This window comes from Protopterus annectens, chromosome 5.part0 (genome assembly GCF_019279795.1).
Source record: "Protopterus annectens isolate FY-2018-M chromosome 5.part0, PAN1.0, whole genome shotgun sequence".
In the NCBI taxonomy this organism is placed as follows: Eukaryota; Metazoa; Chordata; order Ceratodontiformes; family Protopteridae; genus Protopterus; species Protopterus annectens.
The window spans coordinates 1,485,943,588-1,485,965,156 of record NC_056735.1 but is presented as its reverse complement, the minus strand read 5'-3'; the positions used below and the strand labels follow the sequence as shown (position 1 = coordinate 1,485,965,156).

At 37.7% G+C, this 21,569-nt stretch overlaps 1 protein-coding gene across 1 annotated transcript in view; it reads left to right on the top strand.

Moving 5' to 3' along the window:
- Positions 1-21,569, top strand: part of GAB2 (GRB2 associated binding protein 2) — a 1,426,812-nt gene that overhangs the window by 1,311,410 nt on the left and 93,833 nt on the right. The window contains exon 6 of the mRNA XM_044071312.1: positions 17,498-17,795. Within this exon, the coding sequence (XP_043927247.1) occupies positions 17,498-17,795 (298 nt within the window). The remainder of the gene's footprint in view (positions 1-17,497; positions 17,796-21,569) is intronic.

The following is a 21,569-nucleotide window of genomic DNA, read 5'->3' as shown; positions in this document are numbered from 1 at the left end:
TTTGTGTTAGTTCTTCCTGTGGTGCATGTTTCAGTTATAGACTTTCAAGTAAAAGTGGCTTAGACATTGCAGTATAGACCTGGCAAAGGTCACCTCCAAGTAACCTAATAGAAACAGAATATATTGACAATTTATGAAACCTTTCTGAATAGTTAAAATTTCCCACTGCTAGAATATTTCTAGCAAGTAATTATGGGTCACCTGACAAGCTGTTGACGTACTTGTGATTGTCTCCCAAAATTGCAGTCACAAATGAATAAATATTCCTGAATGCAAACGAGCAGTTGAACATCAAATATAAAAAGCGGTTTTGCAGGGGTGTAAGTGCCCTCTGTACCCCCCCCCCAGTGTCTAGAGAGGGCAATTCTCCCACACCCTCACTATTTGCTAACTCTGAGGTCACAAAATCATGGGGAAAGGGGAAATCACCAGTTTAACAGCAGTTTGATGACCTTCCTGTACTTTGACATTCCTGAGAAAAGTCCAGGAGTCACAGACTAGTGATCGCACAGAAGAGTGTTGACACGCCTGGCTGGCAGGAATCATTCATCATTATAATAATTCATTCTGTTTCAGATAGTTTGTTGGAAAGCTATACAGTGTAACACTGTATTCGGTAATGGGCTGGATCAGTGAGTTGTAAAATGGAGCCATGATCGCATAGGAGTGATTTATGTTTTGACCATTTATTTTATAATCATAGTTTAGTGTTCTTTCACTAAGTGTCTTAGGGCTACTTTCACTGACATTTAAGGGTAAAAGATCATTATTAATGCACCAGGTGTGTATTTCTGTAAACCATCTTAGATATATTTGGTATTTTTTATTGATGCAATTATGCTACCCAATTTGCAGTCATTAGCTTATGTAGCTATCCATAACCAGAAAGAAGAGACCGCAGTACAAATCCCTGTAGGACACCACTTGCAATCACCATCAAGATAGACAGTTAACCCCCCAACTCTGATTTGTGCCCTGCTGTTTAACCAATGTTTTAGTCATTGAGTTACTTATTAATTAACATTTATGCTTTCCCAGGTTGTCATTTCATGCTTTTAATGTTGTTTGTTTCCTTATGTGGAAAAAATATTGAATACCTTAGCAATGTCAAGATAGGTATCATCCTCTATCAGCGCTTCATTAAGGGCTGCTTTTACCTTCTCATAGAATGTAATGAGATTCATATAACAGGATATCCCTTACAAACCCACAGTTCCATGTCTAACCGAAGTAGGTCCCCTGTGTCATTCCTGTTAATTATTTATTTATTTATTTATGCTTTGTTAACTGGGTTAGTCCCATTAGGCCAGCTGCTTGTTTTTAGGGAGTGATATTCATACTAACTGAGGGAAATTTGGACAGGGCACCAGGGAACTGTCCCTACTTCTTTTCTGTCAGCAGGGCTGAAGGACAGCAACTGGATGAGAGGGAATGAGGGAGGAGGAGGAGAGGTACAATGTTTCTGGAAAGGAGAAATGTGAATCCTGTGCAACATATTTGAGTAGACTGCAGTGGCTGATTTGACTCGGCAGAGAGATATAGTTGAAGACACTTTGGAATGAACTGAGGTTACTATTGTAGCATAAGATACACACATTTTTTATACTCTAATTGATGAGAAGGAGCCGTCTGATACTTTGGTTCTTTCCTGGTCAGAGACAATAGATGAGTGGGCATCACAGTAGTGCAGCAGATAGCATTGTCACCTCACAGCAAGAGGTTCCCCAGTTCAATTCTAGGCTGGGGTGCCTTCTGTGTGGAGTCGGCATGTCCTCCCTGTGTTCACATGGGTTTCCTTTAGGTGTTCCAGTTTTCTCACACATTCCAAGGACATGCTTTAGGCAGATTGGACACTCTAAACTGGCCATAGTTGTGAGTGTGTATGTGGTGTGGAAGAACAACTGTGGCAGGGCTAGCCACCCAGTATTGTGAACCCTGGCTCTAGATGATTATCACTGTTGAAGTGACACCCTGACCCAATGTACAAGAATGGGAAAAGGGGTTGTGGATGGATGTGAATGGAGATAATAGATGAGTACTTCAGAATGAATACTGATGTTGATGAAGTGGAACGTGATGAGCCGTTAGCAATGACAGATCAAAAACAGAGTGTACAGTGTAGAGAAAATAGGAAGTTAGTATGGATAGTGTAAGCAGGTGGCACTACACAGTGGTGGTGGAGTAGAGACTTCAGCATTGGTTAGTGGAGAAAACTGATATGATGAATAACTGATAAAAAAGACTTCAAAACTGATGGGTATGTAATTTGGAACAAACTTATCAAAGCAACAAAACATTATTTTTTTTATTCACTTAGGAAATGAACAATTTGGTGATAAGACTTTTGAATCACTTGATTAAGCAAGTTTATGAATATCATTGAATTTGAAACTATAATTGCCCTTGCAATGAGTATGCTTTCACAGCAGTATCACCTTTACCAAGGAAAAGATTGATTGTTCAGTTCAGGACTGATATATTCTATTTATTGACTGACTGATTGATTGCCTTTTGTTTACTGGGAAAGTCCAACTGGGCACAAGTTCCATTTTCACTGGAGGCCCGGGGGGAGAAAAGCCCCATATAAAATACATATTTACTATGAACAACAATGAAAATTAAACATTTTAAGCATTACTTTGCAGGTAGTATTGAGACAAATACTGAAGACATTTATCATATACTTTAGAAATTATATTATTTTATCATAACTGATATATCATTAGAGAAGAACATTCGTGAGTATTTTGTAAATATATAAAAAGAAGTGCACTCTGTTACTGAAGTTTATGAGTGAAATTTATGGACTGATGTGTGAATAGTATGAGTAACTTTAAAGGAAGAAAAAATGTTTTAAAACATGATTTGTATATTATAAATGTGAAAGGAATAAGGGGTGTGGTTAGGCCAAACAAAAATGTGTTATTTTATGAAGTAGATAATCATTTAATTAATGAATGTATGAAAAGGAGATGCTCACAGTGTGGTCCGTAAATGTATATAGTGTTAAGATTAAAGAAAGAAAACTTGTACTATTGAAGTGGTGCAGGAGTACGAATTTTGGTACACTATGTTTATTACACATAGGTTCATAGTTTAGTACTAAGCTAACTGCTCTTGTGAGACATTTTAAGCCTAGCCAATTATCCCTTATGACACTCAAACCCTGCACCTTGTGTTTGTAAGGCAAACACCTTAGCCATTAAGCCACCCTCCCAATGAGAGAAGGTAGCTATGTGGACAGAAAACAATTGAGAGTACAGTGGGGAAAGAGGGTTGTGAGAAACATAGGGAGGCATGTGTGTTCTAGGACTGCAGTGTTATTTACGATATTAGAATGTATAATATTATTTTAAATAACTGCAGTTCCAGGAAGACTAATAATTGTACATTAATGACAAAAACAGAGAAAGTTTATGTAGACACCTGTAAGGATTGTTAGAAGGAAAATGCAAATAATATCGGTAGGTGATTTAACTGTGACGTAAGAGAAAGAAAAAGAAAATGTGAGAGCATGGGATGAGATAATGAAAATAACTGGTTTAAGGGTAAGACAGGTAAAGAAGTATACACGTAGCAACAGTAAAGAGAGAAATTTATTTCACAGTGCATTCACAGACATTTGGTGAAATGCAGAGTGGCTGTGTTATGAATGAACTTTCAAACCATATAGCAGTTTGGTCAATTTTTAGACATGATTCAAGTGTAATTAAGCAAGGCAAAAGAATAAAAAGGTAAGCAGGGATTTGTGCAACATTAAAAAACTATGAAGCAATGAACACTGTAGTTATACAATAATCACAGACATTTCTGTGTAAACTGGACTGAATGGTGGATGGCTTATAAGAAGCAGAAGTACAAAAAAATACTGGGAAGTAGAAAAGGAATGACATGTAGCATGCTGTCCTTTGGTGCAGAAGGCTGTGGGTTTTATTCCCCACCAGCTAGCGGGATTAATTTTCAGATCTAACAGCTGGTTCAGAGTCATAAGGCTATGGGGTCTAGTTCCTGAGCTTTCCCAATTTGCCTGTTGCCCCAAATTGCCTACTTGACCAGACAGTGCTTGGAGACAACTAGGAATATGAAATTTGAGCTATGTTCCTGAATAGTCCATTGGACTGCATAGAATCCATATTTGTGAGCTTCAGTGGCATACTACACTGTGACTGAGCTCTGAACGGGTTTGACTACAGTCATGTAAATTAATTTTTATCCCTGTACTCAGTGTCTTATGGACTGCTGAGAGATCTAAACCTGGCCTGTAAAGCATATTCTGATGGACTTGTTGACTACTCCTTCTTCAGAATAGGCTCCCCATCCTTGTGGAGCATAGTTTTTCCCTAACCTAATTCAAGCGTACCTTGGATCAGTGGATGAAGACTCGGAAATTTATTCCTGGTCTGGCACCTAAGTCTCTATTAGACAGAGACAGCCTGTAAATACTTGACCACCCATGCCCAAGTCTACATATACTCCTTAAAATACCCAAACTTGTCATATATATTTGGAAAGCATAGCTATTCTTAAAAAGGCCCCTGGGGCCGTTAGCCTAATAATCGCCTATGAACCTATGTGTGTAATAAAGAAGTATATTCAGAAAAATATAAAGAATAAGAGTAAGCAATTTATGACAAGGATTTAATGTTATTTTATGGAGAGAAAGAGATATTTGAATTAAATGAAATGAAGGTTAAAGATATGTTAAAAAGACAAGAATATATTATAAAAGGAAATAAGGAAAGGGTAAATAATTTTTATCATGGCAAGTTAATGTTAATGAAAGTGCATTATAGAAATGCAGAATGAAAATGGTGAAGTAATAAGAACACAAAGGGGAGTTATGGAGAATGTTCAGAAATCTTTAATTAAAATATAGAAAAAGATAGGAAGAGAGAATAAGGGTGACTATATAACTATAACACTGGAAGAATTGCAGAAAGTTGTATGGAAAGGAAAGTCAAATTCAGTACCAAGGTAATGGCTTAGATTAAATTTTTTATAAATGTAGACCAGAGGGAGAAAAAACATATGTGTTATGTGTAGTAAATGAATGGTTAAAAATGGTATAATGAAAAATGAGATAAAACTTTATAATAAAGTTATTGAAAAAGCTGACAAAAGGCAATTGAATTACTTTGCGTAATGTTCATAGGTTCATAGGTAGGTACTAGACTATTGGCCCTAGGGCCTATATAAGCCTAGTCAAAGAGGTGCCCTGGCTTTCACCACCCAAGAAAATTATTTTCTTGTGCCCCCGTCGAGCAGAGCCCCAGAGGTGATCCCCGGTGTGAATTTCCTATTTCCCATCCAATCATCAAGATTCTTCTTGAAGAGTGCTAAAGAGGAACTTTGTTTGATATAGATAGGTAGTTTGTTCTAAAGTATGGGAAGTCTCTGGGACAGGAATCTATCCCTCCAGCATGTTCCGTTTATTGTGGTGACAAGGTTTAGGTTCCTAGAGCATGTTGCTCAGAGGGATTGGGATTTCTTTAAGTGGAGCATGTCCAACAGCTCTGGGCTTGACATAGCTTTGTATGTTAGGCAGAGATCACCTCTGAGTAGGTGATATGCGATGGAGTAAAGCTGGAGTTTTTTGAGACGGTCTGCGTAGGGCATCTGTTTGAGGCCAGTAATCCTCTTTGTAAGGTATTTCTGCTGCCTTTCCAGTTGTTGTAGATGTCTTGTGAGGTACATACCAAAAGGGGCATTGTACTCTATAATGGGTCTAATGAGTGATGAGTAGAGGGGAGCAATGACCTCTTTTTTCCTGGATGAGAAACCTTTTGTGATGAGGTGTGCCACATAGAAGGCTTTCCTGACTACTGTGATGATACGATTATCAAAGGAGAGACTACTGTCCATCTGTGTCCCAAGGTCTCTTATCACATTTTCGGTGTTAAGTAGACTACCACCTATATGGTAGCTCATGGGTACAGAGTTTTTACCAAAGGGGATGACAATGCACTTTTTGGCATTGAGCTTGAGGCCATGGTTTTGACACCAGGCATCTGTCTCAGTGAGGCCCTTTTGTAGGATGACCACATCATTAGGAGTTTCGATTATGGCTCCTAGTTTGCAGTCATCTGCAAATTTCATTAGCCAAAGACCTTCTGTGTTAGCCTGTACTTCAGAAAAGTAGATACGAAGCACGAGAGGATCCAGGACCTAAACCCTGTGGTACTCCACTTGTCACTGGTCTGAAGTCGGATTTGGAGTCTGCTACTTTCACAGTGTGGGTTCTGTCAGTGACCCAGTTGACAACCCATATTGTGACATCGGGATTTATACCTAGTTTAGTGAGTTTATCTATGATTCCATAGTGGGGGATGGTGTCAAAAGCTTTGGCAAGTTCTAGATAGGCTGTGTGAACCACCTTACTCTCGTCTACGGCTTTGGTGACTGCTTCAAAGAAGTCTATCAGGTTTAGGGGACATGATCTGCCTTTTACAAACCCAAACTGGGTGGGGTCCAGAGTTTGGCGATTACCAATTTCTTTGTTTATAGGTTCCATGATGATATGTTCCATGGCCTTGCAGACCAGGCTCATTAGGCTAATAGGGTGGTAGTTCCCGGGTCTGTGGTGGCTCCCCCTTTGTGAAGGGGGATAACCATTGCTGTGCACCATTCAGTGGGCACAAAGCCTGAGGTGAACCTATGATTGAACATGGTGCTTAGGTGGGGTACCAGTTCATTCTGTATTTCTTGTAGAATATAGCCTGGGATGTTGTCAGGTCCCATGGATGCTGTGTTCTTGTTCATGTAGTCCAGAGAGGTATGTCTCAGGTCATTCACACCAACATGGACAATGACAGAGTCATATTTGTACTTGTTGTGGAGTGACCTAGGTGCGTGTGTTATGTGGTGGATCCTGGCACCTGACAGGCAGCTGACAGTAACTTTCTCCTTGTTTAGCCTGGTGAGTGGAACATCAGTGTGCCTGACTATAGAGTCACCTATGACTGGAGTGTTGGGTGCATTGTTATGCCTTATGGGCTATGGTTGAGTGGCACACTGAGTTTGTGGGCTGTGTGTCATTTGGGTTGTGTTGGGGGGTGGAGGTTGCTTGCGTTTCTGCTTAGGAGGTCTCTGTTTCTTGAGCAGATTTTTATTGAGAGCCTCCATGAATGTAGATGTGTGTTTTTTGTTTCTATGTGTCTGTTTTAGTGGTGTAGGTTTTGAGGGACTATGTGATGAGTGTGGTGTGGTGCAAGTGTTTACCTTCCTCTTGACTGTCTAGTCCAGTCTTGAGTGAAGAGAGCTTTGCTTTCCATTTGGCTATATAAGTGCATCTCTCACAGGTTGTAGTGTTGGGTGGTAGAAGGAGAAGGTTGTCTGTGTACATGAGGCAATTGCTACATTGCCCCAAGATGCCCAGATTCATCAGGCAGACAGGAGAAAATACGGGGAGCTGACCCTTAGACATGCCTAGATAGGTGCTTATTTATTAAGTACTAAAAACTGTTTTCCTCTAGACAAGTGAGGAAAGTTGAGTGCTGTAGTAATTTGTAGCTTATTTAGTGTGTACATTGAGTTCTGAACAAGTGCTGAGCTCAAAGAAACAGATTTGAGTGCTAAAACAAAAAACCTGGCTAGTTTTAAGGAAAATTTTAAAGAGCAGACTTTATGGCGCCGGGAATAGTTTAACCCTAGCTAAGCGGCGATGCATAAAGTGTATTTTCTTTATATATAACAGTAGCAAATGAGCAAACTGATTTAAACAACTTAACCAATTAACCAATAAAAAAATAAAAACTGAGCCCTGTTCCAGCAGTCTTCAATTAGACAAGTTCTAACTCCACACTCCTGCCACTAGGGTGCATTGGAACCTTCTCCAAAAAAAGATGGTCTGGATTAGTGCTCAAGTTGTACAACCAAAGCTAGATTCAGCAGGTCTGAATTTAGTTTATGCTACATCAAACAAGGCGTACCAATTTCAAAAAGAAACATTTCAAATAAACAGGCACAATAAGCCTTTAACCAGAAACTCCCAGCTCAGAAGGGCAGAATCTACCCTCTCCTCCCACAAGAGTGCAGACCACACCTTCTTAATGTAAAATAACTGACCCGAAGCCCAAGTGCTTAAACCAGAATTAATACACTTTTAGAATAATAGACACTAAGCCTTCACTCAGCAACTCCCAACTTAGAAGGATGTAAGCTACCTGTCCTGCCACAACAGTGCAGACCACAAACCTTATTAATATAAAACAACTGGTCTGAAGCCCAAGTGCTTCAACCAAAGGCTTAGAATAACAGTTACAATTTAATCAGGCTACTAACAAGCAATAAATGCAGCAGAATAAATGCAATTAAGTACTTTTAAGAACAAGCAGCAAAAGCAAAATAAAATAATAAAGTATGTAGAAACACAAATACAGTAAAAGCAGATGAATAAAGTGCAATTTTTTTATAATAATATTAAACAAGCAAACTGATTTAAACAAATTACCTAATTAACCAGTAAAAAAACTCAAAGCTGAGCCCTGTTCCAACAGTCTTCAATCAAACAAGTTCTAACTGCACACCCCTGTCACTAGGGTGCAGGGGGACCTTCTCCAAAAAGATGGCCTGGATTAGTGCTCAAGTTATACAAACAAAGCTAGATTCAGGATGTCTGAATCTAGTTTATGCTACAGCAAACAAGGCACACCAATTTCAGAAAGAAACAGTTAAAATAAGCAGGCACAATAAGCTTTAACCAGAAATTCTCAGCTCAGAAGGGCAGAATCTAGCCTCTCCTCCCACAAGAGTGCAGACCACAAACCTTCTTATTGAAAAATAACTGCCATGAAGCCCAAGTTCTTTAACCAGAACTAATACACTTTTCGAATAACAGACACTGATCCTTCAATCAGCAATTCCCAACTTAGAAGGATGTAAGCTACCTGTCCTGCCACAACAGTGCAGACCACAAACCTTCTTAATATAAAACAACTGGTCTGGAGCCCAAATGTTTAAACCAAAAGGCCTAGAGTAACAGTTACAATTTAATCCAGCTACTACCAAGCAGTAATAAATGGAGCAGAATAAATAAAATTGAGTACTATTAAGAAGATGCAAAAGCAAAATAAAGTGCAATTTTTGTTTTAGTAAAGTGCAAGGAGAGAGGGAGAAGGAGCAGAAGAAAAATTCAAGGTTAAGAACCTAAGTGGGTTGGTCTTCTCAAATGTTCTCTCAGTCTTAAGTAGAGTGAACACCATACTGGGAGGGGTGTCCCTGATCAAATTTACAGTAGGGGTGGGTAACTGCAAAGCCACCAACTATAACAACACCACAAGAATAGGGTAGGGGGTCAGGAGAAAAAAACAGTTTCAGGACAGATGAGAAACAAAAACCAATGCCAGAAAATATATAAAACAATTCAGTCAGGAAAATTAAGACAATGCAGAACTCTGAAAGGTTAAAATGCCAAGAAATATACTTATCACTCAGCAATATTTTTCCAGATTGTTTGAGAATCACACACCAGCCAAACACCATGTTGATTACAAAAATTATGTTGGCCTTACTGTAAGAAATATTCAGTAAAGTAGTAGGAAAGTAATAGTTGAGACGGTGTGTATGGTGTTATGGGAAGGTGTGGCAGAAAAATTTTTATAATAAAAGAAGTAGTGCATGGGATTAAAAAAGAATAAAATAAAATAAGAAGGTGGGTGATAGAGTGTTATATTAAGAAGACATACGTCAATGTCAATTGTAGCTGTGGAAAATTATGGAAACATTTGAGGGGACAAATATTGTTGCACAGTTTATTAAATCAGTTTCATGAGCTTTCATGGGTGTTATCTTCAGTTAATAGTTGGGTTGGTGAAAAGATCAAAATGTTGAAGGGAGTTTAACAAAGGTGTCCTTTAAGCAAAATTTTTGTTTAGGTCAACTTGTTAAAGAGTTTAGTAGAAGAAGAATTGGAGTGTGCAATGATACAATATATGTGTCTTGTAGTGTTGCCATTTTTAACTATGCAGAAGATGTAGCAATTATGGTTAAAAACAAAAGTTTGGGTGGAAGTTGCCATAAAGGTGCAGAAAAGCACATTAGAGAGGATATGCTTGGCTTTAAGTGAAAATAAAGTAAGGGATTTAGTGAAGCAATTAAAACAGGAGGTGTATATTTTACACTTAAAGAAATTGAAGTGTTGGGAATATTGTTTGTTGATGAAGTGTTGATAAGAAAGCAATGTAAAGAAGTGGTTTGGAAATTAAAATTTTGACATTTATATGGATGGAATTGTATTGAGTCAGTGGCAGCTAATTCCTTGGTGGCAAAAGAACAAAGTTAGGTCTCTGAGTATCCAGTAAAATGAAGGACAACAAATGCAAAGACAAAATTGTAAACATGCAGTGGAGACAGATTGTTCGAATTAAAAATCCAACAAAGCACCATGAGAGGGACAATAAAGTACAGTAGAAAAGCTGAAAACTAGATAAGGGGGGAGCATACCAGACAGCAAAGTCCTACAGAAGAAGCTGTCAGCATAAGAAAACAAGACATGTATGAGGGAGAGCATGGGGGACACCAGGAAAATAGAGAAGTATTACCCATATGGGAGATGTGAAGAGAAATTAAGTACAGAACAGAAGAATGATTGTTGAAAACTGTATCAAACATAAAATGTAGCAGTGGGAAAGAGGCTGGCTAAGTCAAGTTGTAGTATTAGTCTGTACAGAGCTGTAAAACAAAGCAGCAACACAACATGTAAAAGAAAGATAATAAAAGGAAGTCCACTTACCTGTGCCATCCACAGTGACTCAACCTAGTTTTGTTGGAATAGCAATTTCATTGAATGGTTCACTGTACCTTTTTATTAAGTATACAGTGAATACCCAAACACGATACCATACATTCAGGTAAAAATCTGGATATGTAGTTAGCATAAAGTTTGAATATCGAGTAGCGTATATCTCACCCCCTTCCAGTTTGAATTTGAATACTACTCATAAACACATTGGAAAAACAGAGTTACAAAAATTCTGGAAAAATATAAGCACGTTATCAAAGAGACAGCAAAAAATCTGTAGACTTTAGTGAACTGTATTGCAAACTTCTGCCACACAGTCATTTATTTTAGCTTAAGAAAAAGGGAGGTGTAAGATGTGTGAGTTATTTCTTTAAATTACTGTTGCTACTAGTATGCTGGTCATGTAATGTGGTTTTCTATGTACTAGACAGCTTCAAACATTGTGTGATGAGAGCGATTCAGAAAATTATGTGAATATTTAAATCAAGCCTAAAACTCTAGGAACATTCCTCTAATATAGGGACTGTTGTGAGGTCTGCACCATAAACAACATAATCTCACACCCAAATATGTAAGTTATGTACAAATTACACTAAACATGAAGCCAGCATGTTCAGGGGATCTAACTTTTTTTTTCAGTTTCCTTAGTAAGCATGCCTCAACTTGTCTGGAAAGACTCCATGTTGGGGTACCAGGTAGGGCAGCAATTATCTTTTCCTGGATGGACTCAATTCTATTTTGCCTACCTTGTTCGACTTGGAAGACGGCAAACAGGTCTATGTATAGCCACACTAGCAGAAAACAGCACACATCAATGCAATGCCTTAACTGAGTTTTGCTTCATGGAAATCCCAAATCACGGTGATCAGCAACAGTCAACAGGCAGGTGTATATTCAGGGGGAAGAGACAGTGTTCTGGATGAGCGTGTGCCAAAGTCTAAAGTGGTGCTCTGTCCCACATATTCCAGTAGTGATATTATTATATCAGGGAGAACCTGCTTCAACTCAGCAAATGCAAAAAACGCATCCTCTGGCTGCAGTATTGCCAGAGCTATGAAGCAGTTTACTCACAGCTGAAACATTATGTGAGAGGCATACAATTGTGAAATCTTATAGTGATAGACCCTTCTTGACACACACTGTTAGAAGTGGAAAGGCATCCTTTAAGCTGCGTGTATGTGGAAGGCTTGCCCGTACACTACAAACAGCAGCAGGTTTAAAGTCCAACAGTATGAAGTGCGCTGGTGCAGAAAGCTCAGTGGAACAAATGACTTTTACAACTAAAGCTTTACGTAACGCTGTAGGCTTTCAATATTTCATGTGTCCTGAACATAAATGCCAACAGCAGAGTCCTTGAGGCCCCCTTACACATTACCAAGGCAGGAATGCTGTGTAACTGACTCATTATTTTCTCACTCTTAAGACAGGAGCCATCAATAATCCATTGTATGGCCTCACTTGATTCATATAGGTTTGCACCTGTGGTCAGCTTGAATAATTCTACACCAGCCTGACTGTAATTGTAGTATCTATGGGAGGATGTGCCAGACATTATTGGCCAAAATATAGGTTAGAAGTCCTTCAATGAACATATTGTGAACTGCTGTCCTTTTTCTCACATTCTTTGATGCTAATGAATTCTTCATAGAAGGGCTGTCCAATGTGAAGGAAAGCTGGTGATATGCCACCATCACAAGGATCACAGACATCATGCAGCAATTGGCATGGGGGCATAAATATTAACTGCTGTACTGTAAATATATGCTAGTAGAATATATGTAGAAGCCTCCCTGACATCAGGTTAGTGGTGATGTGCTGTTGTGCATCCATGGTTTTCCCCTGCCTCACCAAGCATTGTTATAACATAGTCCTTGAACTATGCAGGTGATTTTAGGCAACAAGCACAGTAAGTCCTGCCTTTTACTGTCTTCTTTCTGTTATTTAGATATCCTTTGATGGGCAGTATTTGCTTGCCCTGCTGACTTGTAACATATCCATAGTTTTGGCCGGTAGCACATTTCCCCTAGACTTTCAGCTTTAATAGATATATCTCACAGGGCTGCCTGTATGTATATCTCGAAGTGCATACACCTGTTTGCCTTCTTGTTTCCCAGCTTGCAATTCAAATAAATGGGTTAGGTTATCATTTATACACCATGGCACTTCAGGTAAGTTGTTCCACTTCTTGCATTTGCTAATTCGCATTTGATATTGTGGCATTCTTTCACATGTATGTCATCTACTTAGCACAGTCCCATTTGGAATATGTTTGAGTTGTCATTTGCAAAAAAGTCTGTATATCTAATTCATTCAGTAGCAGTGGAGAAGTTGAACTGTATAGAGTGCATCTTTATGTTACCGAATTTGTTACAGAAAGGAATAACTGAAATAATATTTTTTATTATTTGGAAGTTGAGCCTTATTTCTATTAAAATGGAAATTATTTATAATAGTAATGATCAGGAAGGAGTAGGATTGGTTAATTTTGTAGTATACTTAAGGATGAATCATTTACATTTGATGCTAGCACAAGTGACAAAGGAATGTCAAAATAGTACTAAAGAAGTATTACAAGAACATAGTCAAAGAAAAAGGAAGCTGAAATTTGAAGAAGGTGAAATGAAGGAGTACAACAGGATAATACGGGAATGGAATATAATTTTACCCTTAACAGAAAGGTCTGGAAAAGAATGGTATGTCGGTTTAATTGTAAATAATGTTTTGATTAATCCATGACAAGACGTGAATGAAAAAGTGAGAGAGGCAGAGAGAGAGAAAGAAAAGATTTATGAATATATTAGAATGTGAAGAGTTCATGGTGGGGGGCTGGCTTTAAATAAGCTTGCAGTCAAAGCCATGATGAAGTAAGTACAAGCAATATGAAGAAAGGAAGTACTTTGTAAAAGGGGAAGAAGAAAGAATGAGTCACATCTTTTTGGAATATAAGAGGATAAGACAATTCTGGGAATTATTTAAAGAATTTTAGGAAGGAAATATAATATGTTCTGTTAGATTAGATGTGACATTATGTGGGTTTTATGAAAAAGAAGGTTATAAGGACATGCATCTAGAGAATTTCCCCCTGGGCCTCCACTGAAAACTGGCTTTGTTCCAAGTCGGACTTTCCAGATTAACAAATTTTAAATAAATAAATAAAATGAGTGAGAAAGCATTTGATAGGATACATAATTTTGTGTCTTACACCTCCCATTTTCTTGAGGTAAAATAAATGTGTATGGAAAGTGTGATTAGTAAGGTAAAATGAGTTAAATGAATTATTATATAACAAAAGGTGATGCGAGTATGAAATTAAAAGAGAAAATGAGATGTGGTTAAGGATGAAAGGTTGGGGACAATGTTCTTTAATGATGAGAATGTTGTGATATAAAGAATTTATTTACCTATTTAAAAAATGTTTTTGTTATATCTTATTTTTCAATATTTTATGCTTTCTTCAATGAATATGTAAATAAAATAGAATGTTCTTTTTAAATTTTTGCATTAAATTAAATAAGCCAGCCCACAGTTTCTAATAAGGGCCATGACATCATGGTGTCTTTTACATCCACGACAGATGGCAGACTTAGGAATACAGTACCCAACTTATGCTGCAGGGAAGTGTCAGTAATTGAAAATAAACCCAAGCACTACTGTGTTCTGGATAAGCTCTATTATGACAGTCCATGGTTTTGCACAGAATGCTGGTGAGGCTGATGGGTCTAAAACTGTTTGGTGGTAGTATGACCCTCCCCACTCTCACTTTGTAAACTGGTACATGCATAGCCTTGTATAGCCTGTCACCACTGGTGAGGTAGATGTTCACGTATTAAAATTATGGTTAGTGTGATTGATAAGGCTTTAGTTAAGTTTTCCTTGATTCTGCATAAGATCTTGTGATACATATCTTGTGATATAATTGTATCTCTAGTTATATAAGGAGCAGGGGTATTTCCCCTTGTCACTGTAATTCTTTGACATGTTTATTTGAGAAATGTATGCAAAATCTTTCTGCAAGTACAGTTGCTACGTATTGTGGCTGGGAGATCATTTCATTGTTTATTGGCAACATGTTCCATTCATAATTTGGTTTCCTGATTTAATTAAAAAAATGTCTTATTACTGTTTTTAATCACTGTCACCAGACTAAGTTCATAATTACATCTGTTTGATTTGATAAGAAATGTTAAATAGTTTCTGTGTGCGGACTTATTTTAATGACAAAGGTAAGTCTGGAAACATTTTTTTCTGCTGCATATCTTGTTACCTTTTATTTAGCTGTACATTTAGGCCTTACCGTTATGTGTTCACAAATGTAGAAGTTGAGAATTTTATAGAGCTCAATAATAATCCCCTGCACCAACTTGTTTATGTAAATGAGAACAATGTTGTAGGCTGTTTTCCCGGGTATGCCATTTGTTACGTCATATTTGAGTTTGACTTTCCTACTAAGTTGAAGATGATGATGGTATCATGAGCTATGTTAAAAGCAGAGGATAAAACCATGGGGATCCGAAAGATCTTGTTAAATTTCTTGCTGTTTGTTTCAAATTGTTTTGATTAGCCAACTTAATACTTGGGCATATGTATTTGATGTTAAGTAATTTACCCAATTAGTATTTGGATAATTGAGGCCTCCCTTAAGGATTGTATTTTCAATGATCTTTGCAATATAAAGCTTAGGCAGCAAATCCTTGTGCTCGGTAGAGGAGATTGACAGTGTATAGTAGATTGCTGTGTTGTCATATTTAGTAGCACTGCTATTAATTACTGAATGAGCAATACTGTATGATTTTTCTTTCCTCCTTTGCTTACTTACAGCCTGTGTAACTGGTCAAGTTAAGAGTAGCTGAGGCTAGAACCCTAGTCAGATGAGTACTTAACAAACAATTCCGTAGTGGCATCCTTGCATTATTATAGTGACCTTTATGTAACACACTCTACATATAAATTAACTTACTTGCAGTTTATTACTGAACTTAGTATCCTGTGCCCTGCACCAGTAACTGGTTTTAACCATCATATGGTTCTTTGCTATGTCAGTGGCAGTGCATATAACAGTCAACGATTTGTATATCTGTTACCTGTATGTATTAACAGTTTGTAACTGCATGGCTGATAAGCTGCAGTTTTCTAGCTGACATTACTTATGTAAAATAATCTTGTATTGTTCTGGACTACATCCGAAATGCGGATTTATGGTATCATATGTCTTTTTCTGATTACAGACTTCCAAAGTAAATAAAGAAATCTCTTGATAGTAAGTGAATAATGTGTTCTTATAAAACTGCTGCATAAAAATGAGAATGGTGTTTGTTTCATGTGGTGTATATGTTGTCTCTTCATAGCAGCAGGCTTTGTTGGACTACATGGGTATCTGTTTTGTTTTGCTTTTTTAGCTTACAGATTTTTTTAATACTTTAGTGTATGAAAGTTATTACAATTAAAGAACAAAGTCCAGGCTGATACAGCAGAAGGGCTGTACATGATTTGAACACAATGCTCTTTCAGATTATCTCATTCTCATCGGTCTGCATTTTGTGTCTAGCCCACTCATCTCCAAACTTATGAGACCATATTTAAGGAGACTTGTACTGGCATTAATTGTGTCTCCACTGCTATGGCTGCCTGGCTAGTAGAATATAAACTGTTTAACTCATATTTCTTTTTCTTCAGATTACCATACAGCCATGTGACAAGAGTGATTTATTTGCCATTCATAACCTCATCTAATGGTTGTACTGATGGTAACTCAGATTACTGGGAACGTCAGTCCATTGGCTACCACCTTCCTGGAATTATTAAAATCACCACACCTGTTTCCTTAAAATAAACCACAGTCCTCTTCTTACTTTTATCTGTTTTTCATCTTAGTAACTTTAGAGTGCACAAGATTTTTGCCTTACACCCTTGCCTGTTTTGCATCCTTCATTCTCTGCTTAATGCTTCTGTGTTCTGTAGTATGTCACTGGGTTTCACTTATTTGTTTACAGTTATCAGCCATTTATTACTTATAAGGAGAGGGATAATTCAGAGCCATTTATATTTACCATAGTTTCTTTTAGGTGTCAACCAGCATTTTCTTTCAGTACTTCCATGGGAATGCAAACTTGAAACTAGTTTTTGAACTCTACAACTAATGACCTTCATAGCAGATGCCTTCCCTCTGTGGATGGCTACAAATCAAATTGTGTTAATTCTTCCTGAAGGAACATGGGAAGATGGATGGTTTGTCAGAAGCTAAGGTACTGACAAATTGTGTCATATACAGCCATGTGCGCAAATGTGTATTTGCGTGTGTCTGTCTATCTGTCTGTGCATGCCAGTGTGTGTCTGTTTGTGTCTGCGTGCATCTGTGTTTGTGCAAATAAATTTGTACACATCTCTTGACTGTGTATCAGCATCAGGCAGGTGTCATTACAAATAGAAAATGCCCACGGGATTGTCCACTACAGAGTATTGCAACAAACTGTTGATTTAAATTGGCAGACTCTGTCCTGTCCTCACTGCTTCTGCCTTAGGAAGATAGTGGGGCCAGATGTTGTTAATGGACTCAGTTCCCTGACAACAGGGCATTGGTGCTTGTTATGTGGATGGAGGTCAATATATATGGAGTCATCATGTGGAGCAAATGTGAGTAGAAGCAAAAGAAGTTGTAAAAGATAGCCTCGTATACCATACCCTAACCCACAACCCTGAATGTCAGTTAAGTGTTAATGGAATTTGTATTTTACAGAACTAATTATATTTAATTTTCTACAGAGAACAAAACCTATGATAAGTCAGTCAGACAGCCTTGATTCTGAAGACAACTATGTTCCAATGAACCCTGGTGTTTCATCATCACCTCTTAACATGGAAAAGACAAGTTCTGGTGACAGTCCACAGAATGTGTACATTCCCATGAGCCCAGGGCCACATCACTTTGACTTTTCTGGATATTCATCTGCCACCCTTCCAGCTCGTAAAGGAAGTGCTGCATCTCTTTCCCACCACCCCAGCTGGGTCAATGACATTCAACCACCACCTGTCAATCGCAACCTCAAACCAGATCGGAAAAGTATGTTTTTGCTAAAACTACTAAATTTTTATGGTAAATGAATAATGTAATGTAACAACTTGAGTTTTGGAATAAGTGATATTCTTAAGTCTTTAGGACTGATTCATGCTTTTTGACTTACTAATACAGATGTTTTAATTATGCTTGTTTTATGCTGGATAGTTTCTTTACATCCATGTCTTCTTATACTTTATAAACTGGGGATGTACATTCTTGGTATTATTCTCCCCACTTCCACCACAGGTAATTAGGCTGTGCGGCTTTGTGGCACATACAAGAAGAAGACTAAAAGAATTATTTTTCTTTTCCATTTATTTTCCTTTCCTTGCATCTCATGGCACTTTCTGGCATGCAGAGTGGACATCAGACTTGTACAGTAGAGAGTTGATTATCTGAACTAAGTGGGACCTAGGGTAGTTCAGATAATCAAACTGTCTGGATAATCAAACATGTAATTGAACTGGATAAAAAACTTCTAAAATCTTGTTTTTTTCTACATGCAAGAATATATTTTTCAACCATTCAGTGATTCCAGTGGACAATAAAAAATATTTTTCACACACAAGCTGGCTACATGCTTAAGAAACATGCTCAAGTGACTATGTATAATATTTACATTTTCAGACTTTATGATTTTTCCTACCTGAAAACTTTGGAAGGCTGGTTCTAATAACTGACATTTCAGATAATTGACGTTCAGATAATCGACTCTGTACTGTACTGTTAACAGGCTGTAGCACACCCAACTCCTTGTTTGCAGTTGTTACAGTGTTATGCTGCCACAGTGTTACAGTGCAGATGGTTACCAGGCTCAGTACCTGAAAAGAGGGTACCTAGATATCTGTATTTTTGCAAATACTGTTTAAGTGCTGACTCCAAAAAACAAAAAGACGCTGGCTGACTTTTGAATTAGCAGAGATTACTGGCAGATCTTTATTTCTACTACAGCTTTGTTACTGTTGTAACTCATAAATGAAAACAGGTTTCATTTTGTAAAATAATTATATCTTTCAGTTTTTTCAACACATGTTGTTTTGTTTACTTCAGGTTTCAACCTAAAGATTTATTATAGCACATTTAACCAAAGCTCTTTACAAAAAAACAAAAATTGAACAATGCATGTTGAAAATAAAAGCCATAAAATATAACTGTGAAAGTGAAATAGATTTCTAAGAAAAAGTAATTAGGAAAGTCCCATAATATCACTAATAAGAATTAACTCACTATAAAATCTGTTTAAATTCAGCAGCCAAAGATAGTGGTGCAGTGATACCTCTCAATGATAGTGGTGCAGTGATACCTGTCAGTGATAGTGGTGCAGTGATACCCGACAATGATAGTGGTGCAGTGATACCCGACAATGATAGTGGTGCTGTGATACCCGACAATGATAGTGGTGCAGTAATACATGACAATGATAGTGGTGCTGTGATACCCAACAATGATAGTGGTGCAGTGATACCTGTCAATGATAGTGGTGCAGTGATACCTGTCAATGATAGCTGTGCAGTGATACCAACAATGATAGTGGTGCAGTGATACCCAACAATGATAGCTGTGCAGTAATACCTGACAATGATAGTGGTGCAGTGATACCCGACAATGATAGTGATGCTGTGATACCTGACAATGATAGTGGTGCAGTGATACCTGTCAATGATAGTGGTGCAGTGATGCCCGACAGTGATAGCTGTGCAGTGATACTGACAATGATAGTGGTGCAGTGATACCTGACAACGATACTGGTGCAGTGATACCCAACAATGATAGTGGTGCAGTAATACCTGACAATGATAATGGTGCTGTGATACCTGACAATGATAGTGGTGCAGTGATACCCAACAATGACAGTGGTGCAGTAATACCTGACAATGATAGTGGTGCTGTGATACCCGACAATGATAGTGGTGCAGTGATACCCAACAATGATAGTGGTACAGTAATACCTGACAATGATAGTGGTGCTGTGATACTTGACAATGATAGTGGTGCAGTGATACCCGACAATGACAGTGGTGCAGTAATACTTGAACTTGTCAGTGATTTGAGATGCATGGCTAGGCTTAAAATGGCACTTGTAGTGACTATCCTAGTACACACATATGAACCTGTGAACAAATACACCATATTAGACCAACTCAAAGACTTTAGCCATAACCAGATTAACACTGTGAACAGGATGCCATTGTCAAAAGAATCAATCACAGATATATAAAAACATAAAATTAGAAAGACACAAATGGTCACTTATAAACCCATACTAATTAGTATGTTTCCAACAACAGATTTGGCAGTATAACCAAAAGTAATATTCATTTGTAGCATTTACCATGTGTGCAGTATAAGCAGGGATGGTTAACACTGTGAGATGATAACAAACTTCATCCAGTGTTCCTGGGTTTGAGTCTCTCATTTTCCACCTCCTTGTGGGTAAACTGGCAAAAACACTTAAACACTAGATTGCTTGGGCTATGTTTGGTGAAGGAGACTTGTTCCCAGTGAGGTGAACTGATTAGTAAATGAGAAAAACATTCAAGTCTTTTAGTTGTGCTAAATTTCACTATTAGCTCCATAATGTAGCAACTCTTGAATGCTGTCTCCCCTTCCCCTTCTGAGTTCTATGCACATCATACTTTTAGAGCACTAAGGAAGTCTTATGATGCTACATTTGAGTATTTTGTCATCTTATAGGATAGAAGTTGTGAAATATTCAGTGATGTTGAGGATCGATATCGACTGAGTTTCTAGATCCACCACTAGCTTTTGTCTAATTTACAGATAAGGAGATAGTATAGTTGAATGCCTTTGTCTAAAACTGCACAGTTTACATGGGTTTGTATAAAAGAAACATATTTTTTTTGTTTTTGTTTTTGTGCATGATACATAATAGGTTACCATATTGGGGAACACAACATTGCATGCCCAGCATTTATAGTATAATGTGCAGCCTTGTTTTAGACCTGAGAGAGACCGGGCTCTGTAAAAGGTTCTTGGTGTCAGTGCTGTAATTCAGTCAATGAAATTGTTCTCACTGAAACAGAATTATGAATGACACTTACATTAGGGGTCCAGACTTATTTCACTAATCACCTGCCGTCAGTCCTCTTGCTATGGCTTAGTTATATCTTCCAGCTTGAGCGTGGTTTACAAGTGAGCATTTGCATTTAAAAGTGATCCTAAAGTAATCCTGTTCTATAGATAAGGGTGGATGGCATTTCACTTGTCCGGATTTTTACAGAATGACCAAATTTGTGCCTCATATTTCTGGTCTGCCCCTCATAAAATGTGTGATTTCGCTGGGAAATCACTGAGGATTGAAGTCAGTAAATAATGGCAGACCTTTGATTTCCAACTTCATATCCATCAGAAAAATGCATATTAATATGAAATGTGTATTCTAGCAACTTTATAAGTTTATAAGAGCGATATTTAAAATCTGTCCCTGATTTTGGACCTTTGTCCCCCAGTTATTTTTGTCTTTATCCAGAATTGTTAAATATATGTATAAAGGGGCAAGATGCAACTGAGATACAGTACTGGTGTTCCTAAAACAGGAACATTTGTATTGTTTTATTAGGAATTCTTTTAATTTTTCATGAATTGTTCTAGATCTTTTGAAGCTGTGATTTGGACAGGAAGAGTGTTACATGTGCCTGGACAAATGAGGTAGCTTTAGTTTGTTGGTAGTGTTACTGCACAGAGCAAAGAAGGATTTGTGCACTAATAATTTGCTGGCTGAAGAAGAGCAGTGTCTATCATTTAGAAGTTTAAAGC